This window comes from Scardinius erythrophthalmus (genome assembly GCF_964197995.2).
Source record: "Scardinius erythrophthalmus genome assembly, chromosome: 9".
NCBI classification, from domain to species: domain Eukaryota; kingdom Metazoa; phylum Chordata; class Actinopteri; order Cypriniformes; family Leuciscidae; genus Scardinius; species Scardinius erythrophthalmus.
This window is the reverse complement of record NC_138229.1, coordinates 22318716-22346613: the sequence shown is the minus strand read 5'-3', so window position 1 is coordinate 22346613 and position 27898 is coordinate 22318716. Positions and strand designations below refer to the sequence as shown.

Genomic DNA, 27898 nt, shown 5'->3' with positions numbered 1-27898 from the left:
AGAGCTGACGTTGTTATGGCAATGGGCGGTTTTGTTTTCGACACATGCGCTTCACGCAGTAGACCAATCACAACAGACTGAGCCGTCTGGCCAATCAGAGCAGAGCAGCTCACGGAAAGGAGGGATTTAGAGAGATTGATTCATCTGACAAGTCGTTTGAGAATCATTGAAAATGTGGTGATGTGCAAATGTATATTATGAGAAAATGTAACTGTTTTTTTTATTTTTCCTTTGATGCATGAAAACCTGTTGTAGGAGACTCCAAAACAACATTAGGAAACTTTAAAATAGCATAATAGGGGCACTTTAATATATAATTTCAATGCACAACTCAATCACAACACAGATATAATGCAATTCAACTTTATTCTACTGTGTGACTGAAAAAGAGTGGACTAATTCAACATATGGGAGACATGCAGAAGGTCCATTTGAGGTTTACTCTTCATCATGTCCCTTCTGTATGAAAAAGATAAGAGGAAGAGATTATCAGTCGTGGTAAATTATTCAATTGCATAAGTATGTCTCTAAAAATTAATTATATATCAATGTGACTATATTTTTAGACCATATATCCATATATAACCTTTTGTTTCTACAGTAGGCCTATACTTGGGTAAATTAAAACTACATGTGACTTAATTGGTTTGAATCAGAATGGATCACAAATAAATATCAGTCTTCTTAAGCACTGACCTTAGAACCAACATCACGACTTTTGGCACGCAGTTTATTGACTTGTGACTCTGCAATGTCAGCTCTTTCTTCTGCTTCATCAAGTTCATGCTGGATTTTCCGGAACTTGCTAAGATTTGTGTTAGCTTGTTCCTCCTATGAAGCAGGATTAGCAGTTCTGAGATTAGAGCTTTAACTGAATAGTATGATTTATCATCAAAAGTGTGATAGTTAGTCCAATACTTACAGCTTCCTCTGCAGCCCTCTTGTAAGCTTTGACCTTTAGCTGAAGCTTGTCAACTAGATCTTGCAGACGAGCCATATTCTTGCGGTCCTCCTCAGTCTTTTAAGACATATAATAACAAAAGATATTATTTGATGTTTTAAAGTGTTGTCGTAACATTTTCTATTGGTGTATTCAGTAATAAAATTAGATGTTTTTTGTTGTTGTTGTACCTGGTAGGTCAGTTCTTTGATACGTCTCTCATATTTGCGAATTCCTTTCACTGCCTCGCTGCTCTTCTTCTGTTCTGATTCTACTTCATTCTCCAGCTCCCTCACCTGTTGGCATAGTATGAATGTTTTTACAGCATACCACTTTCAACAGTCAGAAAACATTGTTGGGATTTAAGGTAGGTCACTCACCCGAGCTTCTAGTTTCTGGATTTGTTTCTTGCCTCCTTTCATAGCAATTTGTTCTGCTTCATCCAGACGGTGCTGCAGATCTTTAATGGTCTGCTCCATGTTCTTCTTCATACGCTCCAGGTGAGAACTTGTATCCTGCTCCTTCTTCAGTTCCTCAGCCATCATGGCAGCATCAGTGATGGCCTTCTTGGCTTTTTCTTCAGCATTCCTGCATTCTTGCACTGCCTCTTCCACCTCATTCTGAAGCTGGGATGCGTCAGCCTCCAGCTTCTTCTTCTGGTTCAATAGGCTTGTATTCTGGACAAATTAGGTATTTGCATTAAATTAGAAACTGAATAAGAATGGATCTGTTCAAAATGAAGACTAAGTCAGGTTGAGTATCACTTGAATTTTAGCGATTCAGATTCCAATATCGGTTCTGCTTATTGATACACAGTTTCGTTTCCAATATGGGGAAATTTTTTTTAAACATTTAGAACATTTAGATATCAATCCTATTTATTCTGTGACGTTTTGTTCTTTTGTAACATTCTGTTGCAGCTCAATATCATGAACAAAAGATAGTCTGGATGTGCCCAGCACAGAAAACAACGGGCAAATGCCGAATTGAGTTCTCTTTCACATCTTCTTGCTCTTGAATGTTTTAAAACCACATTACAATGCGCACACAGGAATCAATAAGCAGATCGATCAATTAAAATTTTATAACAAGTAACCGATTCCAGAATTGGAATTGATTTTCCCTTCCTAACCTTAAGAATAAGCATCCATTCGCTTTACCTGGGAGTGCAGTAGCTGCACTCTTTCACTGGTATCCAGCAGTTCTTGCTCAGCAAGCTTACGGCCTCTCTCATTTTGCTCAAGAGCGGCTCTCAGCTCCTCCAGTTCAGCTTGCAGAAGGTTGTTGCGTCTCTCTAAAATCGCAATGTTCTCCTTGAGATCATCATTTGTTCTCAGAGAGTCATCCAGCTGAAGCTGAGCATCCTGAAAGATGAGTGCAAACTAATTAAGACAAACCCTTCAACAGCTCTACCCTTTCAAAAGCTTTCATTCTTTGCCTAACTGATTCACAGTATTGATTCTGAGTGTATCTTACTTTCAGATGTGCTTGGACACTCTTGAGTTGTTTTTGAGCCTCTGCTGCTTGTCGGTTTGCCTGACTAAGCTGGATCTCCATCTCATTCAGATCTCCTTCCATCTTCTTTTTTATTCTGAGGGCCTCATTCCTGCTTCGTGTTTCTGACTCCAAGGAGCTTTGCAGAGTGTCAATGGTCCTCTGCAAATTCCGTTTGCTCTGCTCCATCTCTTCATCCTTCTCAGCTAGTTTCCGCTCAATATCAGCCTTGATTTGACCAAATTCTAGCTGAGCTCGCAGAATCTTACCCTCCTCGTGCTCCAATGAGGCCTTTTAAACATAACATTTTGTGATCTATAACTTGGTTTGCAGTACTTTAAAAATACGATTAATTTTAAACAATAGTAATAATACAATTTAATCAGCTGTTGTTTTTATATTTTTGATTTTTCTTCAAAGTCAAGAAATCGAGCTTTATCTGAAAACTTACCTCTGCCTCTTCCAGAGCAGACTGAATCTCACTTTTTTCTTGCTCCAACTGTTTTCTCATTTTCTCCAGCTCATGAATGCTCTTTCCTCCCTCACCAAGTTGCTCAGTGAGATCAGAAATTTCCTCTAGATGAAACAAAAAAAACAAAAAAAAAACATTTTAACATATTGCCATATTTTCCCCAGTGATATAAATATAAATGTCTCTACAATACTATAAATTCTTCTTCCACCACCCCACTCCAAATACACCATAAAGTCCTATTGTACTACTTTTATTGTCTTTCCAGTATCTCCATTTATCTATTAAGATTCTTTTCCAATAAAAAGTTATTTTGGTAAATTTTGGTTTATTTACCTTGGAGATTTTTATTTTCTCTCTTCATGGTCTCCAGGTGATCCAAAGATTCTTCATATGAGTTCTTCAGCTTAAAAAGTTCAGTACTCAGACATCTGGCTTCCTTCTGAGAACTCTCTAGCTCAGCCTGTGACTCTTCGTACTTCTGCTTCCACTCAGCCAGGACCTAAAAGCATCATTTCTCATTTATGTGGGATTACAGGTATTCAGAAAGAATTTTTGAGCTTAATCCCAAATCAAGTTTTGTTACCTTATCAAAGTTTCTTTGCTTCTTGTCCAATGCTGCTGCAGCTGCATTAGACCTCTCCAGGTCCACCATAAGATCTTCAATCTCATTCTGGAGTCTGTGTTTGGTCTTTTCAAGAGAAGAACATTTCGCATTAACTGCTTCAACAGCTTCTTCAGCCTCCTGCAAACGTTGAGCCAGTTTCTTCCTGTATTAGGAAACGGAACAATATTGAGGAATGTAATTGTGTTAGTGCACACTCGAGTCTAGTGGATAGACATTTGATTATATTTTACCCTCTGTTTGGTGAAGCTTGGCCAACTAACAGAAAAACTTTTTGTTCGTCTTACATTTGAAAAGAAACATAACACAAACAAAAAGCTTATCTGTCAGTAGAGAAGTTACATGGAAAAGTCTAAATTTCTATGAAATTCGAAATAGAAACATATCTTACTTGGCTTCTTCCAGCTCCTCAGTCCTCTGAATGGCATCAGTTTCATACTTGGTTCTCCACTGAGCCACCTCAGAATTAGCTTTAGACATGCTTCGCTGTAGCTCTGCTTTGGCTTCCTGCTCCTCCTCATACTGCTCTCTGAGCAGATCTGTGTCATGACGGGAGGACTGTACAGCATGGGCGAGGGCATTCTTTGCCTGGAGGACACATTGTTATTTAGCAGATCAACAAAATTAATGCAATTCATTTTTTAAATATTAATCAGGCAATGTTCATATTCAGTTCACACCTTAGTTTCCTCCTCGAATTGCCTTTTAAGGTCTTCAATTTGCTGAGTGTAAGACATCTTGCTTCTGGTTAGCTGGGTGACAAGAGAGTCTTTCTCCTCCAGCTGTCTTGAAAGCTCACCTACATGTGTCATCAAGTATTTTATTATTGTCGGTGTTCTGTCAGTCATAAGAATTAGACAAGACAGTTATTGGCAGCCTTACCATTTTCAGATAGTAGCTTAGATTTTTGCATTGTGAAGTCATTGATACAACGCTGGCCCTCCTCAAATTTTGTTCTGTATTCATTCATTTGATCTTCCAAAGACCTGCAGGTCTTTTCAAGATTTGCCTGTACAACGTACATAATTTGGCTAGAAAATTACTTCCCATCAAAGACGACAAATATAAAAATTTTTTTTTATTAATAATACCTTTGTCTTAACAACATGTTCCATGTTTGAGACCACATCATCCAGCTCCAGCCTGAGTTCACTTTTCTCCTTTTCCAGTTTTTGCTTGACTCTCTGCAAATTGTCTATTTGCTCTCCAAGATCAGCCACACTGTCAGCCTGTTTCTTTCTCAGTGTGGCGGCAGTGGCCTCGTGCTGCAGAGTAGCCTCTTCAAGGTCTCTGCGAAGTTTCTGAAACTCTGCCTCTCGTTTCTTATTCATCTCAATCTGAGCAGATGTAGCTCCTCCAGCTTCCTCCAGTCTCTCACTGATCTCTTCCAGCTCTCTGGCTAAATCTGCTCTCTGTTTCTCCACCTTGGCTCTGGCAGCTCTTTCTGCCTCGAGCTCTTCCTCCAGCTCCTCAATACGCGCCTAGAATTGAACATATGTCATGGTTGTCATTGTCTCATTTTAAAAAAAAATCTGTGGCAATATGCTCTATTTATTTGTTTATTTGATACCTGAAGTTCCTTCAGTTTTTTCTGTAGCTGAATGCAAATAGTTTGTTCATCCTCGATTTTCCCATTGAGCTGACTAATCTCAAAGTCTTTCCTATATTTACAAGAGAGATATTTACAGTCCTTTGTCTTGAACAAACAAATTAGACTATGAAAGAATGGGAGAAATTGCCTTACTTCTTCAGTCGTTCTTCCATTTGCTGCTTGTCATTCTCCAGGTCCATTAAATTTTCCTGGGTTAACTTCAAGTCTCCTTCTAGTTTCCTCTTAGCTCTTTCTAGATCCATACGGATCTTCTTTTCTTGCTCAAGAGATCCTTCCAACTGGTTTAAATAATTAAACATGTTTGATTTATTGAGCATGTCAATATTGGCTGCATAGCATTTGCTTGCATCAAGAATCCTAAAGGTAGATGTAAATTGTAACACTCACATCATCCACCTGCTGCTCCAGCTTTGCTTTTGCCTTAGTGAGGGTGTTGACTTTGTCCTCCTCACTCTGCAGGTCATCCAGTGTCTGCTGATGAGCTTCCTGCAAGGCCTTTTTCTCCTTGGTTAGCTTTGCGATGATGTCGTCCAAAGCTGCCATTTCCTCTGTCAGATTCTTCACCTGTGAAAGACCATGGATCATTAAGTTCTAAGTGTTTATACAGTGTGTGTGTGTTTGTGTTTTTGTGTAGAAAGACATCCCAGACCTTGTTCTCAGTAGCATGCTTTTCTTTCTCCACTTTAGCCAGAGTCAGCTCAAGGTCATCAATATCTTTCTTCAGCTCAGAGCACTCATCCTCCAGCTTTCTCTTCTTAGCTGTCATCTCTGCGTTCATCTCCTCCTCATCCTCAAGCCGCTCTGTGAGCTCTTTGGCTTTTGCCTCAAGCTGGATCTTGTTTTTGATGAGCTGATCGCATCGCTCCTCTGCATCACATAGATTGTCTTGCTCCTGTTGTTAAAAGGTTAAATAATTACAGTGATTTCTGTGCTGTGGAAAACACATTTACTTGTCTCGTTTTATAGGCACAAAATTATTAACTGACCGCTTGGACTTGAAGCTGTAGGTCATTCTTCTCTTGGAGAAGAGAAACCATTTTTTCTTCTAGTTCTTTCCTTCGTGCTTCAGATTTAGCATAAGCCTCTTTGAGCTTGGCAAATTCATCTTTCATATTTGCCATCTCTTTTTCGGCTTCTGCTGACTTGAGTAGAGGTTTGATTTTGAAGAAAAGCTTCATCCAGGGCCAATTCTTCACCCCCATGAAGGCACGGACATTCCACTGGATAACCAGTAGGGCATCCCTGTGAGGATATTACATTTTTTATGCCAGCATATATCACAAAATAGTGTTTTTAAAACATAGTACAGTGTGCAAATTGTAATATATGGAATTCTTGCCTTCTTTCAACTATCTTTTGGAACTCAATCCTTGCCAGGAGTCCTCTGGATCTAGCTTGAATTCCAGAAATAATTAGAGAGAGTCTGTCATCTCTCATTTCTTCCAGCTGACCCAGTAAACCAGCCTTAAAGAACACCTAGGCAGAATTCATTTTAGAAACATGCACTTTACTTACAGAACAACATGACCACTTTCATATTTGCTCCCATATTAAATGATGGATATAAAATTATTCTTCAGTTTAATCTAAGTTTTCACCTTTGTGTGTCCAAATTTATATTGATTGTGATCAATATCCAGTGATCCCAACAGTTTTTCAGCTCCTTTCCTGCTATCTATGAACTGACCTTCAGGTATGGCTGCAGGATTTAGGATTCTGTACCTGTAAATAAGTACAGAATGTCTGTAATAATGGAAAGTGTTGTTTTAAATTTAGAGTTTAAGTATCAAAGAACCAATAATAATTACCTCTGTTTAAAATCCCCATAGAGGATTCTGTTGGGGAAGCCCTTCCTGCAGATCCTAATGCCCTCTAGTACACCGTTACAGCGTAGCTGGTGCATGACCAAAGGGTTCTCCATCGCACCAGGAGTCTTTGTCTCATTAGGAATGATGCACCGTACAAAATGAGGATGTGTTGATCTCAGGTTTGTCATTAACTTATTCAAGTTTTCCTGTTGGGATAAATGCACAGAATGTAAAGCTATTCAAAGGATTGCTTTTAAAAAATATTGACATAATGTTCACTGGAGACAAGCTTAATCATTAGTACACATTATCTATTATTTTTTCATTTTTTTTCATTGTGTATGATCATTTGAGTCTGAAACTCAATTACCCTGTGAAGCGCAGACACAGTTTGGAAGGAGGAGCCCTTCTTCTTACTTCCGCCTCCTTTACCTCCCTTACCACCATCTGGTCAAAACAAGGCACAATAATTACTTATAACTGGTAGTACTCAAACCACTCATAAGTGCATTTGAGATTCTAATTGTGCATACATAATTTTTCTCATACATACCAGACTCTGACCCAGCATAATTAGCAAATAGCATTGACAGGAGCTTGAGTGTAGACTTTTGAAAGAGACCAACAACAGTCTCATTCAGTGGGTCTTTGTTCTTCACCAGCCAGTTGTTAATATTATAGTCAACTGTACCAGCATAGTGAACTAGAGAAAAATGAGACTCCGGCTTTCCTTTTATTACTCTTGGTTTCTGGAAGTTATTTGATTTCCCAAGGTGGTTGTCATAAAGCTTTGCTTTAAATGTTGCATCACTGGCTTTGGGAAACATGCATTCCTCTTCAAGTATTGACATGATGCCCATAGGCTGCATAAAGAAGTTAATAGGATTGAGTTACTGACTGTAGAAAATTGCTTTGTTAAATAGTTAAAGCACTATTCATGTATGAAAGCTTCGTCAGCACTACTTACTTTCTCAATGAGATCGATGCAGGCCTGTAAGTCCATGCCAAAGTCAATGAACTTCCATTCAATCCCTTCTTTCTTGTACTCCTCTTGTTCCAGCACAAACATGTGGTGGTTGAAAAACTGTTGCAGTTTCTCATTGGTAAAGTTGATACAGAGTTGCTCAAAGGTGTTGAACTGTTGTTTTAAATCAGAATGAATGAAATTTTAAGTTTTTGTAAGTTGCATAGTAATATGCATTTTAAACATGACAACATGAGGATCTTTCCACAAAGACTTACATCAAAGATCTCAAAACCAGCAATGTCCAGCACTCCAATGAAGTACTGGCGAGGTTGTCTGGTGTCCAGAGACTGATTGATTCTTACAACCATCCAAAGGAACATCTTTTCATACACTGCCTTGGCCAGTGCACCAATTGCATAGTACACCTGAGCACAAGGAAGCATTTAGTTTGCCATTACTTGTCTAAATGGACACCATTTAATTAATGCCACGCCAACTCACCTGCTGGACATTTTGCCCTTTGGTGACCCACTCATTTCCTACTTTCACTCTTGGATGGCATAGACCCTTGATTAAGTCAGCAGAGTTTAGGCCCATCAGATATGCAACTTTGTCTGCATCTGTAAAATAAATAAGATTTCTCTATTTTCAAGGAAAACACTGCTATGCATAAGAGATAAGAGAGTGTTGCATTTAGTTTTCTGCTTCAGGAATTATACTCTACACACCTTCAGTCCCATCAGCTTCTGCTTGCTCCTCCCTCTGCTTTTGTTTGAACTTCATATTGCCATAGTGCATAATGGCTCCAGTCAGTTTGTAGATGCCATTTTTCTCCTCCTGAGTGAAGCCTAGTACATCGAATGCTTCCTAAAGTTTACATAATTATAGATGTCATTTGAGAACTTTACAGTGACAGAAAAACTAAAATATAATACGTTTCATTCTTACATCAGTAGCAAGTAGTTCGTCTCCATCATTAATTGAGGCTACGGTTGTTTCGCCTTGGGAGATGTAAGCGTAGTCATAGGGGTTATTGGTGATGAGCAGCATCTCTATTTCAGGAGAAAGAAAGAACTGTCAGTTTGTGACGATCCGACATTACTGTAAAAGGCCTTTGATTACAGAATATATACTGCATCTTACCCAGCAGCTCAGGTTTCCGCTGAGAGAGGATTTGATAGAAAATGTGATAGTCCCTTTCAGCCTTAAGCTGAAAAGACACCCTTGACTTCTCCAGAAGATCTGATATATTAACAAAAAAATATTAATGTTTAGTCTTTGACATTCAGTGTTTTATGAATCCACAGATAGAGTCCAGATATCAAAATTAAATTCATTCTTACATGTCTCAATGTCAGCAGAGGCCAACTTTCCACTGGCACCAAAATGAATTCGGATAAATTTTCCCTATAGAATTCAAATAAAAAACAATGATCAAATTAAGAAGTTAAGCACAATGAATGCAATAATAATTGTATAAACTACTGAAAATCAATCAATCAGTATGGCTTATAAATACCTAATGCCTGTGTTAAGAGGTACTTGATTCAGATTAATTTAACTGCATTAACCTCTTACAACTTCTAGCATAACATAACTTCTGATTAAGGCCTTTTTTTCTGATTTCAATGTTTTGTACCATAATTATATAAATACTAAATACACTATCATATTTATGCTGCCATCTGTTAACCTTATGTTCTCTTTATATCAGTTTGATTTATCCAGCAGAGGGTGTTCTCACACTATATTTGTGATAGCTGTGACATGAATGCTATTACATTAGCTTCACTAAAAGTTTACATAATTGTTCAATGCTGAAGCTTACAAATCTTGAGGAGTTGTCATTTCTGATGGTCTTTGCATTGCCAAAAGCTTCCAAAGCAGGGTTAGCCTGGATGATTTGGTCCTCCAGGGTTCCCTTTAATGAAAAGGTAAATGCTTTGGCATGGTGTAATTGAGTTAAATGTCTTTTTTTCTAGTTAATGCAGAAACAGATGACACATATGAAAATGACACTTGCCTTCTTTTCTGACCCATCTTTCTTTGCTGAGCCCCCAGCTGCAATACTTGCAAAATATTGAATGACTCTCTTTGTGTTTACAGTCTTTCCTGCACCAGATTCTCCACTACAGAGAACAACAATCTGATTATTAAAAGTGGCATAAAGTATTGAATTAACTAAGGAATTATATTAAAAGAAAAATAATACTTACGTGATCAGAATTGACTGGTTTTCCCTGTCTGAAACGGAGAAGAATTCTTCAGTTACGGCTTCTATATTATCGATCTTTAAGAAGATAAGGCTCATCCAGAGATTTGTGCAAAATACAAAAAAAGGTTCCTCACACTTTGCATGTTTGTTTATGAAACATTTTGCCCAATTTTGATAATGCTTTCAGCTAGAATACGAGTACTCTCAGATCTTCAGAGCAGAACAGATTTTGTCCATACCTGTTAGCATGTACTGGTAGGCATTATCAGAGATGGAAAAGATGTGGGGAGGAGCTTCACTCCTCTTCTTCCCTCTATAGGCTATAACCACCTCCTGATTGTACACTGGCAGCCACTTGTAAGGGTTGACAGTGACACAGAACAGCCCTGAATAGGTCTGTGGGAAAGGACAAATAAAGTTCAGTAATTGAAGCTAATTAGGTTGTATTCTCGAGTGATATAGAACTGGTCTGGTCTTACATAGATCATCCATGCTGCATAGCGCTCTTTGAGGTTAAACAGCACGGCAGGCTCATGGAGAAAGGTGAACATTGCCATGTCTTCAATTTTATCAAACTTTGGTGGGTTCTGGGGATGAATGTCAGCATCCTTTACAGTGACAGTCTGTTAGAAGCAGAAAGAATTTAAGCATTAGAGTAATACTCTTGTGTAAAGTGGCATCAAATTTGCTGTTTTGTCCAGATTGTATTATAGCACTGTTCCAAAGGCAAATCATATTGAAGCTAACATTTAAATAATGAAGACCTCACTAATGCTCAGTGGTTTCTAATTAACATTTATCATAATGTATCAGCGACCACATTGAAAATGTACCATTGAAATAGCTCTGTCATTGAAACTGTCCCGCCTTTGAAAAAGCATCTTCTCAAAATGCTCCTTATTAGTTGAGCCTACCTTGTTTTTCTCAGTCTGTACAGTGACTTTGTCACCTTCACGGCTGATAATTGAAGCTTTCACATACTCTTCATCTGGATCAGGCACAAAACACTCCTTTTTCATATCAAAGGGACGAGTTTGTGCTTCCAGACGCTCTCGATCTGACTTTCGCAGGTAAGAAGCCGCTGCTCCAAACTGTGCCATATGAGCGTCCCCCATGATTGCCTTGTCTGGAGATGGCATGGTTAAGTCCATGTTAATGTGAAGTTTTAAGAATTGTCAATATCAGACATGCTATGATCAACATTCCCATACAGATTTCTAAATACTACACGATCATATAAAACCAGCTTTGACATATGAATAAAAAAAATCTTCTAGAAAATAAGCATGACTCTTACCTGATGTGCACAAGGTGCAGCAGCTGAAGAAGAACCTGTTAATGTAAATATGATTTTATTGTTACTCCTTAAGACTCAGATGTGAATTAACACTTTTTAGTCTTTGTCACGTCACTAAACAATCCAATACTTAAAAGATGTAATCAGAAGAACGCAACATAATGAGAAGTAAAATGGATTTATCTTGAATGAAGAATGAAGAAATATAAATTCTCTAATATTAAATGTAACTTCACTATGCAGTTTTGGCTCAAATCTTACCCTCAGATAAAACGCCTGACTTGTCTGGACACCAACCATGAGAACTCTTTATAAAGGAACTCACCCTCCCAAATTTGGGGAAGGCATCCTACAAGGCAGGAATGCTATTGCGCCTGATCATTAGGGTTCAACAAGGGTACTTATGGGTATTAGGGAGAAGCAAGAACCTGCTAGTTGAGTTAAGTCTTATCTTTGTTAAGACCATATTAGGCTCTCGCTGATAGCTGAGTGCTAATTTAGTCTAGCGAGTTAAGTGGTTTTCACTTAAATTAAATGTGAATGATTAAAACCAGACAGTGTACAGTGTACATTGAAGAATATGCATCTGATATGAATATTACTCCAAAACTTAAGGCAAAGGAGCAAGATATTTATGGAAAATTCTATTTTCGTGTTCTTGTGGTAAGCCATCACTACATTCACGGCACTTTAGCGCCCCATGGGGGTTTAACATGCAACAAAGGGATTTGAATTCTGTCTTAAACTTTAGATGGAATTCTATATTTGTCATCCAGCATTGTTTAGAATACTCAAGAGAAGGTATCAGATTTCTGTAAAGAGATTTGTTTGAACTGCATGCCATATGGGCTCTCAATTACCCAGAGAGCTTATGGGGGGTTAATATGCGACATTGTGTTTTTTGTCATCATAGCCCAGACTTGGCAAGGACTGCAAACAACAATATCAGATGCCCTCTGAGTCTGCATCTATATTAAGCATCTTAGTCTGCGGGATTTACCAGGCGGCAAGTGTCGAGGAGCACTCGTATGAGGGGTCTTACCTCAGATTCAGTAAAATTAGATAATGATAATACAATAAAAATGTAAAGAAGAGAGAACTGGAGTTATGTCCTGGGTGGGGAACAATATTGGTTATTGCCGTACCATCCTTCATTATCATCTACCAGCCAGCAAGTGTCTCCCCCCACAAGACATGTTGTTGACAACCCATTGTTTCTTTGAGGACAAAGATAACCCTGTGAAATTCCTGCTGAGTGGATCTCACTGATTGAGGAGTGAAACCACATCATACTGTGAGCCGGACCTTACTTTATGTCTCTGCCTGGGATCAACTATAGTCTGTCAACTGGCCATTATAGGTGGTTTTCCTCGTAAATAAAACCAAGTGACAGGTATACACAGAGACCCATGAATATTTTATGGTATTCTGAAATTCTTGTAATTGCATAGAGTCCTGTACTCATATTAAATCTTTTTTTGAGGGTTCACATGTTGGTGTCAGTGTCCTTGGAATGTGTTGCAACTGTGAGTGATGAAAGGGACACTAATCCATTGGCCTCATGGGTAGACATATTCTTCTTCCATTGGCCTCATGGGTAGACATATTCTTCTTATAGTACAAATATATGCAGACAGAAACATTAAAGGTAAGTACAAAAATATATATCTTTTTTTTTACTTGACAATAAACTCAGATTTTTTTTAAATAATTCCTGGTTTGTTGTGTTTCTATAGATGTTTGTCCATTTTAAGATTGTTTGAATAAGATTTTTTTTAGGATTCAATACATACAACTGGCAGACACAACTGAAAGGTGAGTACACTTGACAATTACCACACGGGAAGGGTCAACAGATAAACAAGGAGTTAAGTGCCCATGACAAGTGATAATACTGTTCTATTCTGACACCCAGCCAAATCTTTTAAACGATGACTGGCATCAAAGTGCAAAAGGATGTGATAAATGCCAAGCCATTGATAAAGTCTCAGTAAAGATAACGATGACCTTTTTAGATAGATAAGCACTTAACATAATGAACATCACTCCGACACACAGGTAACATGCATTTTGTTTCCACTGGTCATAAAATTAAATCACTGCCATTTATAAATGTGTATGCCTACCTATTAGCTGGCTGCTTAATTACACTTGTTATGATTTTTATGTGTTTTAATGCATAAGGTTACATAATTAGCCATGTTATCAAGATTTACAAATACATATGCAATTTGTGCATTTAAAATGTTGCACATTTTACATTTACACATCCCTAAAGATTTATGAGTGCAAGTGTGCCGAATACAATCGTGATAGAGCCAAATATTTGTTTTGCTGCTCTCTCATCTCTCTCTGTGGTGTGTGTCTCACTCTCACCTACTCATTAATAACTGTGAGCAACCTGCTCTGAGGTGAGTTACATCTAGACAGCATTTAAAGGACCCACTGGACAAAGTAAATGACTAATTATTTAAAAATGACTGTGGATTTGCTAATGAACTGCGACTAATAGAACTGTAAAGAAGTATCATTTTCATAATATATTTGTAGCATTATAGATGTTGTGTTCTTGTTGTATAATCTCCCTTGAAAGTTCCTATGGGATTTTTCCTGTGTACATTTTTGTAATATCTGTACATGAAATGCATCTAAGTACAAAGATGATCTGGCACATTTAAGTATCAGTGCTGTTGTCTGAGATAATTGACATGTTAAGTACTTCAGAGTAGCTCATTGAGCATGAGCCTTTATCCCTTTTATCCAATCTATTTCCAGAACCAAAGGCTTTGTTATATCCTTTTCCATTTTAGACATCAGCACTTCCATTACTGATGCTTAAAACCTGATTCCTGAAGTTCTACTCAGTACACTGATGCTCATTGGCTACCTTAAATTCATTTAAAATCATTGTTCAGGCATTTTGAAAAGCACATTTAAACTCAGTTGTGATTTATTATTTATACTCCCAAGTTAGTTTCACTTGCCACAGGACATCAGCATAAGATAGTTCTGTATGTTTGAGGCAAAGCTAAAAACTACAAAAGAGAAGCTGTTATATACACTGAGGGATTACTGTGTATTTTTGATAAACATTCTCAGGGGATACAAATGTTTATTTGCTTTATTGTAAAATGTCAAATTAATAATATGATAAATAGATGTAGATGTTACTTAATTTATATTTAAGTAAACTAAATGCTCTTCTGAGAATTTCATTTTAGAGTAATTGTACAATGTGATATAACTTGGGCCAAATAAAAACAGCACAATAGTAGTCTCCATAAACATATAAGACAACAAATTAGATGCAGAGTGACTTTATTTCATGTAAGTGAGGAAATAGTGAACAGTGTACAATAGTCTAGAGAGAAAGGCAAGCAAATAAAGATGATTTCAGAAGATTTCCAGGACTTCACTCTTCATCAAATCCTTTCTGTGAGAGAAGAATGTTGATGAGGAAAAAAAGACTTCATTAGTTATGAAGGAAAGATGTTGTAAAATATTAACAGCCAAAAACATTGATGACTTAATCTGTCCTTAAAGATTTCAGTCCAATCAGATGCTCTCTAGAATGAGATAGTCACTCCCAATTATAAACACCTGGCTAGTAAGTAGCAAATCTGCCTGACTGACGTGTTGGCTATTAAAAGAGTGGGATCCAAACTGAAGTTATGCAATTTCATGAGCTCTTTAACATTTCAATTAATGATTATTTAATTGTGTCCACTGTACCTTTGGCCCCACATCACGACTTTTGGCACGTAGTTTGTTCACTTGAGATTCAGCAATATCAGCCCTTTCAACTACTTCATCTAGTTCATGCTGCAGTTTACGGAATTTGCCGAGGTGAGCGTTTGCCTGTTCTTCCTATTACAGGAGGCAAACAAAACACTTAAGACATCAGTATACTTTACACAACAGCATCCACAAGCGACTAGTTCTGTCTATGAATTTCAGGAGCACTTACAGCTTCCTCTGCAGCTCTTTTGTAAGCTTTGACTTTTAGTTGCAGCTTGTCAACCAAATCCTGAAGACGGGCTATGTTTTTACGGTCCTCTTCAGTCTAGATTCATAATTAAAGATTAATTCTGTGTAGATGATTTATTTTAATCATTATCAAACTTATTCACTGGCCCATGCAATCTAAATATTTTAATCCCACCTGATATGTAAGCTCTTTGATGCGGCGTTCATATTTACGGATTCCCTTCACAGATTCACTGCTTCTCTTCTGTTCAGCTTCAACTTCACATTCCAGCTCTCTTACCTAGGAGTGATGCAGTAGACTTACATTAGACATTGCTTTATTCATGTCTTCTTAAATGAACAAGAGCCACAAGAATAGCAGATGACTGTAATTACTCACCCTAGCCTCCAGTTTCTGAACTTGTTTCCTGCCTCCCTTCATAGCAATTTGTTCTGCTTCATCCAGACGGTGCTGCAGATCTTTAATGGTCTGCTCCATGTTCTTCTTCATACGCTCCAGGTGAGAACTTGTATCTTGCTCCTTCTTCAGTTCCTCAGCCATCATGGCAGCATCAGTGATGGCCTTCTTGGCTTTTTCTTCAGCATTCCTGCATTCTTGCACTGCCTCTTCCACCTCACTCTGAAGCTGGGATGCGTCAGCCTCCAGCTTCTTCCTCTGGTTTATGAGGCTGGTGTTCTGTATGAGAAAGTTTCTGATACAGTGATCGTTTGAAATGGAACCTTTCGACAAAAATACAAAAAGACTCTACATGGTTTACCTGAGAATGCAAAAGCTGTACTCTCTCAGTGACATCGAGCAGCTCTTGCTCAGAAAGTTTGCGCCCACGCTCTGTTTGTTCCAGAACAGCCCTAAGCTCCTCCAGTTCGGCCTGAAGCAAAGTATTGCGTCTCTCTACAAGTGCACTGTTCTCCTTCAGATCATCATTGGCTCGAAGAGAGTCATCAAGCTGAAGCTGGGAGTCCTACAAGATTTTCCATTAAGGAAAGCCAAGGTTACTTTTGTAGATAAAGAAAGTGAATTATGAAATGGTAACACTTTTTACCTTCAGATGGGCCTGGACAGACTTGAGTTGTTTTTGAGCCTCAGCTGCCTGTCTGTTAGCCTGGCTCAGCTGGATCTCCATTTCATTTAAATCTCCTTCCATCTTCTTCTTTATCCTGAGAGCCTCATTCCTGCTACGAGTTTCAGACTCCAAAGCACTTTGTAAGGTGTCTATGGTCCTCTGTTGGTTTCTCTTTGACTGCTCCATTTCCTCATCTTTCTCAGTCAGCTTGCGCTCAATGTCAGCTTTTATTTGGTTAAATTCTAGTTGGGCCCTCAGAATTTTACCCTCCTCGTGCTCCAGAGAACCCTGTAAAAACAGAATAAGCTTACTCATGTCATCATTGCACTTCTTTCAATTCATTTTTTTGTGGCCAAGCTCCTACCTCAGCCTCTTCCAGAGCAGCTTGTATCTCTGCTTTTTCTTGTTCCAGTTGCTTACGGACCTTCTCCAACTCATGGATTGTCTTTCCGCTCTCGCCAAGCTGTTCGGACAGATCAGAGATCTCCTCTAAAGGAAAAATTACATTATCATTTGGATTATAAATACAAAAACAAATACATGTAATTTTATGCAAACATGTACAAAGCAGCAGAATTTCGTATAGCAAGAACCTTGCAGGATCTTGTTCTCTCTCTTCAAGGTCTCCAGGTGATCCAAAGATTCCTCATAGGAGTTCTTCAGCTTGAACAGTTCTGTGCTCAAAGATCTTGCCTCCTTCTGAGAGCTCTCCAGTTCACACTGAGACTCCTCATACTTCTGTTTCCATTCAGATAAGACCTGAAAGGAAAAAAATCGATTAAGTAGATTTTTGATAATGAATGTTGATCTAATAAAAATGTAATAAAATGAATTGAATAATAAATTGGAATGGAGACGTTGGCAAAGGGTGGATTTACAAGAGAAAATTTGCAATCTAAAACAGTTTTATTTGCTTAACATTTTTTGGCCATGCAAGTTCCATACTTCCATTGGTTTTATTTCAGAATTCTGATGATTTTACCATTAATCTAAAGAGTGGAAAATAGGAATAATAAAGAATGAGTATAGGTGTGTCCAAACTTTTGACTGAGTTTTGAGTTTCTGAAATCTCTTTTTCTCTTTCTCTATATATAAAGGTGAATTCATACAATTATAAATGTTGTCTAAATGTTTTAGTCTCTCGTTTAAATACTACCTTATCAAAGTGTCTTTGTTTCTTGTCTAAAGCTGCAGCAGCAGTGTTGGATCTCTCCACATCCACCATCAAATCTTCGATTTCATTCTGGAGTCTGTGTTTAGTCTTTTCAAGGGAAGAGCATTTAGCATTAACTGCCTCCACTGCCTCCTCGGCCTCCTGCAAACGCTGTGCCAGTTTCTTCCTGCATGGAATTAAAAGTAATTAAAAAGTAATTAGTGATTAAAAGAACAGTCTTCCCTGCTGAACCATCCAGCATTGCTGGTTACCAGCATAAGGTAGTTTTTTCATGCTGGATTTTTCAGCAGGGTTTTGAAAAGTGGAACTCACAAAAACCTGGCAGAACAGAGAGAAGTCAAATCTAAATGTTTTAGAGATCAATACAAGAAACACAAGCAGTCATTGCTGGGTCCTTTTGAATGTTTCCCAATATCATGTACATTTATGTACTTAGAGTTATAAAGGTTTCATATCTTACTTGGCTTCTTCCAGCTCCTCAGTCCTCTGAATGGCATCAGTTTCATACTTGGTTCTCCACTGAGCCACCTCAGAATTAGCTTTAGACATGCTTCGCTGTAGCTCTGCTTTGGCTTCCTGCTCCTCCTCATACTGCTCTCTGAGCAGATCTGTGTCATGACGGGAGGACTGTACAGCATGGGCGAGAGCATTCTTCGCCTAGAAAAATATTTGTTTGATCACTTTGTTATAGAAGATTATAAATTACTTGAAGCACAAGCTGTAGTGGAAATATAAGGGAAGAGGACAAGTGTATGTTACCTTCATTTCTTCATCTAACTGCCTTTTCAAGTCCTCCATTTGTTGACTAAAGGAGTTCTTACCCCTTGTCAGCTGAGAGATTAATGATTCCTTTTCTTCTAACTGTCTAGCAAATTCATCTGTTTTGAAAGAAACAGGCAAATAAACTGTTGTTGTCTTATAAAATCATCACCATTTTATAGTCAAGACAAGACTGCTGATTTACCATTTTCTGCCTGAAGCTTTGCCTTCTGAGTTGTAAAGTCATTTAGGGCCCTTTGAGTGTCTTCATACCTGTTACGGAATTCATTCAGTTGATCTTCCAGAGTTCGGTTCATTTTCTCCATATTAGTCTATTTTGAGTAAATATTGTATTAGCATAGACATTCTCCAGAAGTAAAAACAAAACAAACAAACAGATAATTAAATATCTCTATTCTAAGGTCAAATTTGGAATATTTATGAATATTTATGAATAAATAGAATCATGTCATATTCCCCAAAAAAAGGAAAAAAATCAGCCAATTCACCTTGGACTTGACAATATGCTCCATGCTGGAGGCCACATCATCCAGCTCCAGCCTGAGTTCACTTTTCTCCTTTTCCAGTTTTTGCTTGACTCTCTGCAAATTGTCGATCTGCTCTCCAAGTTCAGCCACACTGTCAGCCTGTTTCTTTCTCAGTGTAGCGGCAGTGGCCTCGTGCTGCAGAGTAGCCTCTTCAAGGTCTCTGCGAAGTTTCTGAAACTCTGCCTCCCGTTTCTTATTCATCTCAATCTGAGCAGATGTAGCTCCTCCAGCTTCCTCCAGTCTCTCACTGATCTCTTCCAGCTCTCTGGCTAAATCTGCTCTCTGTTTCTCCACCTTGGCTCTGGCAGCTCTTTCTGCCTCGAGCTCTTCCTCCAGCTCCTCAACTCGAGCCTAGCATAAAGAGAAGTAGAGTTTTTCCCTTCAAAATGCATATTACAATGATCAACAGAACCGATCATTAAGTAATGTATTATAAAGTACCTGTAGCTCCTTGAGTTTCTTTTGTAGTTGGATAATTATATTTTGTTCATCATCAATTTTACTGTTGAGCTGACTGATTTCAAAGTCTTTTCTGAAAATGAAATTATGGAATTTTTTTTATTATGATGTTCAAACATTCAAAACAACAATAATACACTAATAATAAAATAGTTTGTCTTACTTCTTCAGTCTTTCTTCCATTTGCTGCTTGTCATTCTCCAGGTCCATTAAACTTTCCTGGGTTAACTTCAAATCTCCTTCAAGTTTCCTCTTAGCTCTTTCTAGATCCATACGGATCTTCTTTTCTTGCTCTAGAGATCCTTCAAGCTAACGGATTTAACAAATTAAATTCTTAATGTGCTGCAACAAACATTCTTGTTTCTTCACAAAACAACAAAAACAACAACAAAGTATCTACACATCACGTACAAGGAGCTTGGCTTACTTACATCATCCACCTGTTGCTCCAGCTTTGCTTTTGCCTTAGTGAGGGTGTTGACTTTGTCCTCCTCACTTTGCAAGTCATCCAGTGTCTGCTGATGAGCTTCCATCAGGGCTTTTTTCTCTTTTGTCAGCTTGGCAATAATATCATCTAAAGCTGCCATTTCTTCTGTCAGGTTCTTCACCTGTGTGTATAAAGCTAATATTAATTAAACACTTTATTAGAGATGGACATTTCCTTTTTACAGTTAATTACAGTTCATATGAAACCTTGTTCTCAGTAGCATGCTTTTCTTTCTCCACTTTAGCCAGAGTCAGCTCCAGGTCATCAATATCTTTCTTCAGCTCAGAGCACTCATCCTCCAGCTTTCTCTTCTTAGCTGTCAGCTCTGCGTTCATCTCCTCCTCATCCTCAAGCCGTTCTGTGAGCTCTTTAGTTTTAGCCTCCATCTGAATCTTGTTTTTGATCAGACCTTCACACCTCTCTTCAGCATCACAGAGATTATCTTGTTCCTGTTTACATTGAAAATATTACAAATATTCATGCATAAAATTACATACTGTTTATTCCAATCTTTTTTGACAAACTTACCGCCTGAACTTGAAGCTGAAGGTCATTCTTTTCTTGAAGAAGAGTCACCATTTTTTCCTCAAGTTCTTTTTTACGAGCCTCAGACTTTGCATAAGCTTCCTTGAGCTTCAAGAACTCCTCTTTCATATTGGCCATTTCCTTCTCTGCTTCAGCAGATCTCAGCAATGGTTTAATTTTAAAGAAGAGTTTCATCCAGGGCCAATTCTTGACACACATGAATGCACGTACGTTCCACTGAATCACAAGCAGGGCATCCCTTTTTTTGGCAGAGAATGCATAAAAAATACATTCAAACACCATTTAAAATTCAACAGCATATATAAACACACATCGCTAGTTTAATATAATCTATGAGATAAGCATTACCTGCGTTCTACCATCTTTTGGTACTCAGCCCTTGAGAGAAGACCACGAGACCTTGCTTGAATCCCAGTGATTATTTTTGATAGACGCTCATCTCTCATCTCCTCCAGTTGGCCAAGAAGACCAGCCTTAAAAAATACCTGATGTAATAGCAGACATTAAGTTATCACAACCTTTTCCTTTAACAGCATTTCACATATTCCTAGTAGGTAGTGATACATGACTTACCTTAGTGTGCCCAAACCTGTACTGCATGTGGTCGATATCCAGAGAACTCAACAGTTTCTCTGCTCCTTTCTTGCTGTCTATGAACTGTCCCTCAGGGATAGATGCAGGGTTTAATATGCGATATCTGAAAATTAAAAAAAATTAAAACAAGCAGGAGTTGCAGTTAATTCTAGTAATATTTTTCCTTCCCTCATCTCATGGTACCTTTGTTTAAAGTCCCCATAGAGGATTCTGTTGGGGAAGCCCTTCCTGCAGATCCTAATGCCTTCTAGTACACCGTTACAGCGTAGCTGGTGCATGACCAAAGGGTTCTCCATCGCACCAGGAGTCTTTGTCTCATTGGGGATGATGCACCGTACAAAGTGAGGATGTGTTGATCTCAGGTTTGTCATTAGCTTGTTAAGATTCTCCTGTAAGGAATCACTTGTTAGCTAATTTTGACTAGGATAGAACAGATGGTTTTTTGGTATTGACAGGCATTGGCATACCCTGTGAAGTGCAGACACTGTCTGGAATGATGACCCTTTCTTCTTCTTTTCTTTTTTACCACTTGCACTTTCTGCTCGACAAAATATAATTCAAAAGTTTGAGTTTTTGTAATTTGTGAGTTATTCATAAATGTTTAATGATGGAGCTAAAATACCATGCAATTTCCAGTGTGGACACTATTGATTTATAGCTTGATTTTACTTAAAGTAGACGATTCTTCAAATTGATAATGTCAATTTTTTTAAATACATTACAAGCTCACCTGAATCTGCACTTGCATAGTTGGCAAACAATAAAGCCAACAACTTCAGTGAAGATTTCTGGTACAACCCAACCACGGTTTCATTGAGGGGGTCCTTATTCTTTATCAGCCAGTTGTTGATGTTGTAATCCACTGTACCAGCATAGTGAACCAGGGCAAAGTGAGACTCTGGCTTGCCCTTCATAAGCCTGGGTTTCTGGAAGTTATTTGATTTCCCAAGGTGGTTGTCATAAAGCTTTGCTTTAAAGGTTGTATCACTGGCTTTGGGAAACATGCATTCCTCTTCAAGGATCGACATGATGCCCATAGGCTGAAGGAATCAGGAATATGGAGAAATGCTAATGTCAAAGAAACACATATATCCTTGTTGTAATTAAAACTTGTTGTAGCAATTATTGGTGACTCACTTTCTCAATGAGATCGATGCAGGCCTGTAAGTCCATGCCGAAGTCAATGAACTCCCATTCAATCCCTTCTTTCTTGTACTCCTCTTGTTCCAGCACAAACATGTGGTGGTTGAAGAACTGTTGCAGTTTCTCATTGGTAAAGTTGATGCAGAGTTGCTCAAAGGTGTTGAACTGTACATGAATTTGTAATAGCATATAGTTGCAGTAAGGGTTTTATATGGAAAAAATATAGAAATTTGAAATGCTAAGGTGTAATTTGTGTGTTAAGCATTCAGTACTCACATCAAAGATCTCAAAGCCAGCAATATCCAACACTCCAATGAAGTACTGGCGAGGCTGCTTTGTCTCCAGAGACTGGTTGATTCTCACCACCATCCAGAGGAACATTTTCTCATACACTGATTTTGATAAGGCACCAATAGCAGAGTTCACCTGAAATAACCAGCGCATAAAAGTTTTGTTTGTTTTACTTTTCGTTCTCTCATTGTTGTCAGCTTGGATTAAGACTACTTACTTGCTGGACACTTTGTCCCTTGGTGACCCATTCATTTCCAACTTTGACCCTTGGGTGGCATAGACCCTTAATGAGGTCAGCAGAATTTAGACCCATTAGATATGCTGCTTTGTCAGCATCTGGAAATCAAGATTCATTACATAAAGCATGACTGAAATAAAGAAATTCACAGAGGTGATGACATTTGAATTTGCTGCATTTTGATGTCAGCTTCAATTCCTTACCTTCAGTTCCATCTGATTCTGCTTGTTCCTCTCGCTGCTTTTGCTTGAACTTCATGTTGCCGAAGTGCATAATGGCTCCAGTCAGCTTGTACACAGAGTTCTTTTCTTCTTGTGTGAAGCCCAATACATCAAAGGCACTCTGTGAAAGTAGAATGCTTGGGTATGTTAGTGCCTTAAGACATGAATGTTACGTGGCCAAAGATCATTATGTTTTTTTATCCTGCTTTAATGGCAAGAAACTTACATCGGTAGCCATTAACTCCTCAGCATCATCAATAGAAGCAACTGTGGTCTCTCCCTGAGAGATGAATGCATAGTCATATGGGTTTGCTGTCACTAGCATCATCTCTGTTTATACAGTTTAAATAGAAGAGAGAGAGCACAAGATTATATTCAAGTCTATCTAGGTTTTGTATTATTTATTGAGTATCTGAAGTTACTTTATTTGCTCACCAAGGAGCTCAGGTTTTTTGTTGGATAAGATTTGATAGAAGATGTGATAGTCTCTCTCAGCCTTTAACTGAAAGACCACACGAGACTTCTCCAGGAGATCTAGACAAATAGAAAGAACACAGTTTTATAATGTACAAGTAGTCCACTATAATTTGTCATTTTCATTTGAACAGGGATCGTTTTGACAAAATTGTCATCTGTACACAAAAAAAGCAAAGGAATAACTTTTCCATTTTAGTATATCATTATCAAGTAAGCTTACTCTAGAATGAAATGAAATGTAAAATGAATGAAATGTTTGCAAAAAGAGGCAATGACATACATGTTTCAATGTCAGCAGATGCCAGTTTCCCCCTTGTATCAAAGTGAATTCGAATAAATTTTCCCTACAGAAAAAATATGTTGAACAGCCTCCTTACACCATGTTGCATAAAATTGAATATGCTCTGCAATTTTTATTTAGTACACGTTCACTTACAAATCTTGAGGAGTTGTCATTTCTGATGGTCTTAGCATTACCAAAGGCCTCCAATGCAGGGTTAGCCTGGATAATTTGATCCTCCAGGGTTCCCTAAATAAGGAGATCAAAAACCCAGAAGAAGGTAAAAACATATTTAAAACATAAAGCATCAAAATCTATATTTGTCCCTTTCTTAAAATAGCACCTTGTTCTGAGCAGCCAAGTCCTTCTTCCCTCCACTTGCTGCAATGCTGGCAAAGTACTGAATTACTCTTTTAGTATTCACAGTTTTCCCAGCACCGGACTCTCCACTAGGATCATAAATAAACAAAGTTAGATATATTACTGATGTAATAGTTTTAGAGTATTGAATTGTATGGACAAGAGCTGCGTGGACGTTCTACAAGATATCTTTGTGGAAGAAGTCATTTGACTTTCATCAACATGTAGATGTGTAAATGACAGAATTTTCATTTTTGGGTGAACTATCCATTTAATGCATTGCCAGAAGATTACGGTAGCTAAGTTAGCAGAAATACAGAAGACTTCTCTGTACTGTAACAAAAGTTAAGTGGCAATATAATGACATGCGGTGTGCTTTGTCACTTACGTGATAAGAATGGACTGGTTTTCTCGGTCTGTTCAAGGACAGAATAACAAGTATCCATTTTTGTTTTGTTTTATTTGTTGGTGCTGATTTCATTATCTGTAATTTTTTGGTTTTGTTGGTTATTTTTGTGAGTATTACCTGACAGCATGTACTGGTAGGCATTATCAGAGATGGAATAGATGTGGGGAGGAGCTTCACTCCTCTTCTTCCCTCTATAGGCTGTAACCACCTCCTGATTGTACACTGGCAGCCACTTGTAAGGGTTGACAGTGACACAGAACAGCCCAGAGTAGGTCTGTAGAACAGAAGTATAAATGTATAAATAAATGTATACTTAAAAAAGTATAAATGTTTGGTTTCAGAGAAGCAGCTGAGACTCCTGTATACTCACATAGATCATCCATGCTGCATAGCGCTCTTTGAGGTTAAACAGCACGGCAGGCTCATGGAGAAAGGTCAGCATTGCCATGTCTTCAATTTTATCAAATTTGGGGGGATTCTGTTGCATAATGTCACTCTCTTTGACAGTGACAGTCTGTACAAATAAAGGATAAAGTTTAGAGCAGGGTTCTCCAACCGAAAAGCCCAAGGGAACTGTAGGAGGACAGTAAGATTGTGCTGGAAACATCAATGCCAAATTAAATTGAATAAAAATGTATCATTTTTAAAACACAATTTTTTATGAAATTAAAACATGAACCCTTAGAGGGTTCAGCTAACAACAATGCTTGTCAAAAATGTTACAATGTTCAGCATGTAAAAGAAGTTCATCCCAGTAATAAGTTTGGATGATACTAAAATATCAAAATCACATAGTGGCTGATCAAATATTCACAAAAGCCTCATAAAAGGTCATAAAAGCACTGACCTTCCCTCCCTGTGTCTCCACAGTGACTTTGCCACCCTCTCGACTCGTGATGGTGGCTTTAACAAACTCCTCCACTGGATCCGGCACAAAGCATTCCTTCTTTAAGTCGAATAGTTTTGTTTGCGCCTCTAGACGCTCCCTGTCAGACTTCCGCAGGAAAGAGGCAGCAGGCCCAAAAACTGACATTTCAGCATCACCCATAGTTAACCTTAAATTATAAAAAAACGAAGGACTTGTGAACTAGAAAGAAGAACTAATGCAGTTTAAGTGATTTTCAGTGCAATTGTCCAGTGCTTGCATCGTAACATAAATTTACCTATTAGGTTAATGACCGACAGCAGATGCAGATGGAGGCTCCAGGTGTTTGCGATTCCTCCTAAAATACAGAGAAAAATGTACACATGAAGTATATGTAGTGATAAATATAACACAAAAGCAGTACAGCAATAGCACAACACACAGTCATAAAGAACGTACACACGAAAAACCACACAGGGTCCCGGTCCGGTGGACAGTATGCTGAGATTCAGCACAATAGCAGAGATGGGATTTATAACCTCGATTGCACTAACCCTATAAGGCCAAGGGCATCTGACCTGTGAGCCCCCCTCCTGACGTAAGCACATCAAACACACTAAAACAAGCCAATCTTTTGGTGCCCTGGCACTTAGAGGTGCTCAATTGTAAGCGTTCAGGCTGATGGCCAGGAATTCTGAATATCTTTTGTGTGAGTCACAGGAATACATATTCTCCATCTCTGATTCTTTGGCCCTTCACCTATCACTCACACATTGATTTTATCTAGGCCCCTCTCTTATCTGTAGTTTTGTTACGGTCCAGGACACTGTGTTTCAAAGGTGTGGGGGTCTGGCCTTTCCTCAGGGCAGCGTCCACTATGCTGATACTGTGGTTAAATCAAGCCAAGTGCTTTAGTCCTTTAGTTTCCATCCCTCCCCTCTTGTGCCCCACCCTGTCAGCTGAAAAGGCCCAGCATCGGCTTTAGAGAACACAACGTCTTAAGGACTGTTGCTCCCAGCACACGCCAAATGATCACATTTACTGCTCAATATACAGTTTACTGTAGCTAAAGCCATAATTTGCCAAATTACTTCTCTTTTTATGGTACTACACTGCAGACTTGGGCAAAATTCTGAATCTAAGAACTGGCTCCCTTTTGTCTTAAATCTTGCACACAGGAAGTTCAATTAGAATGACAGGAACTTACTAAATTCAAATAATTTTAAGAAATTCAACACAGGTAATACATTCTGGGAAATTAGGTGTTCTTCCACGCTGAAGCTAAAGGGATAGTCCACCAAAAACGTATAATTCTGTCGTCATTTACTCACCCTCACAATCATAGCTGTTTTCAGCATGTATAATCATAAGAAATGTTACTTGAGCAGCAAATCATCATATTAGAATGATTTCTGAAGGATCATGTGACACTTAAGTCTGGAGTAATAATGCTAAAAATTCAGCTTTGCCATCACAGGAATAAATTACATTTACATATGTGACCCTGGATCACAAAACCAGTCACAAGTCTCACGGGTATATTTGTGGCAATACCTAACAATGGCATGGGTCAAAATGATCTTATATTATATTTTATAATATTTTTTATAATTATATTATTTTTCTTTTATGCCAAAAATCATTAGGATATTAAGTAAAGATTATGTTCCATGAAGATATTTTAGAAAATGTCCTACCATAAATATATAAAACATTTATTTTTGTGAGTGAATGCAGCACAATCGCGAACATAAATGGACAACTTTAAAGGCGATTTTCTCAATGTTTCAAATTTTCTGCACGCTCAGATTCCAGATTTTCAAATAGTTGTATCTCTGTCAAATATCCTAACAAACCATACATCAATGGAAAGCTTATTTATTCAGCTTTCATGTGATGTATAAATCTCAATTTAAAAAAATTGGCCCATGTGACAAAATCGTAAAGTTTTTTTATTGTAATAATATTTCACAATATTAATGTTTTACTGTATTTTTATAAGTTATATTATTAAATAAATGCAGCACTGGGGACTTTAAAACATAAAAAACATTTACCCCAAACTTTTTAATAATTTTCTTTAAGAAAGTCTGCAAAAGACTTAGATTCTGTTTCAACATTACAAAATCCAGCATCCTAAATGTTGCCCTTGCATTGTTTTGTATTGAAACTGACAAAGATGTGAATTTAGAAATAGAAAAGCTTCATAAGAGGCCATAGTATATGGTGTCCTCTGATATGGTGGCGGGCAGGGGTGCTGATGGTTCTTGTTAGGGGAGATTATCAGGGGACGTCACTAATGCAGCAGATTCCCAGCCAACTCGAAGTGTTCACCAGAGAGACCTTTCAACACCATGTCATGTTCCTGTCACTGCAGAACAGTGGCAAAGACTTTATTTTATTTTATATTTTAATTTATTATGGCTAAACTCATATCACCACACTGTGGGTTGGATCTGTCGCCTGAGGGATTTATTTTACACACAGTTATTGTGCCAATACTGGACATCCATCTGAACTGACTCTTAAGCAGGTACTGTTTTAGTATTGATCTTAAAAAAATAAA

The 27898-nt window shown here is 38.1% G+C and overlaps 2 protein-coding genes across 2 annotated transcripts; both read right to left on the bottom strand.

The window, feature by feature from the left end:
- Positions 1 to 289: 289 nt before the first annotated feature.
- On the bottom strand, positions 290 to 11248 carry LOC308696012 (myosin-7-like; the record flags this gene model as incomplete). Its single annotated transcript, XM_081374347.1, has 37 exons — positions 290 to 459; positions 697 to 831; positions 923 to 1018; positions 1132 to 1236; positions 1321 to 1617; positions 2101 to 2304; positions 2417 to 2725; positions 2886 to 3010; positions 3243 to 3408; positions 3493 to 3676; positions 3923 to 4119; positions 4212 to 4330; positions 4414 to 4540; positions 4623 to 5012; positions 5102 to 5192; positions 5276 to 5421; positions 5531 to 5707; positions 5793 to 6035; positions 6130 to 6385; positions 6483 to 6619; positions 6742 to 6865; positions 6952 to 7157; positions 7322 to 7398; positions 7505 to 7814; positions 7919 to 8089; positions 8194 to 8343; positions 8420 to 8538; positions 8647 to 8785; positions 8867 to 8970; positions 9062 to 9160; positions 9262 to 9325; positions 9747 to 9839; positions 9942 to 10047; positions 10135 to 10162; positions 10373 to 10529; positions 10613 to 10756; positions 11048 to 11248. 37 exons carry the CDS (start codon positions 11246 to 11248, stop codon positions 439 to 441), a joined length of 5817 nt encoding a protein of 1938 aa, XP_081230473.1. The 3' UTR covers positions 290 to 438.
- A 3104-nt stretch (positions 11249 to 14352) lies between these two features.
- LOC308695996 (myosin-7-like) lies at positions 14353 to 26086 on the bottom strand. Its single transcript, XM_081374317.1, has 39 exons — positions 25792 to 26086; positions 25631 to 25690; positions 25315 to 25522; positions 24838 to 24981; positions 24585 to 24741; positions 24447 to 24474; positions 24042 to 24147; positions 23855 to 23947; positions 23699 to 23762; positions 23377 to 23475; positions 23168 to 23271; positions 22924 to 23062; positions 22700 to 22818; positions 22468 to 22617; positions 22186 to 22356; positions 21779 to 22088; positions 21516 to 21586; positions 21232 to 21437; positions 21028 to 21151; positions 20803 to 20939; positions 20437 to 20692; positions 20115 to 20357; positions 19853 to 20029; positions 19585 to 19730; positions 19404 to 19494; positions 18924 to 19313; positions 18620 to 18746; positions 18415 to 18533; positions 18116 to 18312; positions 17638 to 17821; positions 17075 to 17240; positions 16846 to 16970; positions 16461 to 16769; positions 16176 to 16379; positions 15797 to 16093; positions 15593 to 15697; positions 15398 to 15493; positions 15163 to 15297; positions 14353 to 14863 (listed from the first exon to the last, which is right to left on the bottom strand). The coding sequence occupies exons 3-39, from the start codon at positions 25513 to 25515 to the stop codon at positions 14843 to 14845; spliced, it is 5811 nt and encodes a 1936-aa protein (XP_081230443.1). The 5' UTR covers positions 25516 to 25522; positions 25631 to 25690; positions 25792 to 26086; the 3' UTR covers positions 14353 to 14842.
- Between the last annotated feature and the right edge of the window lie 1812 nt (positions 26087 to 27898).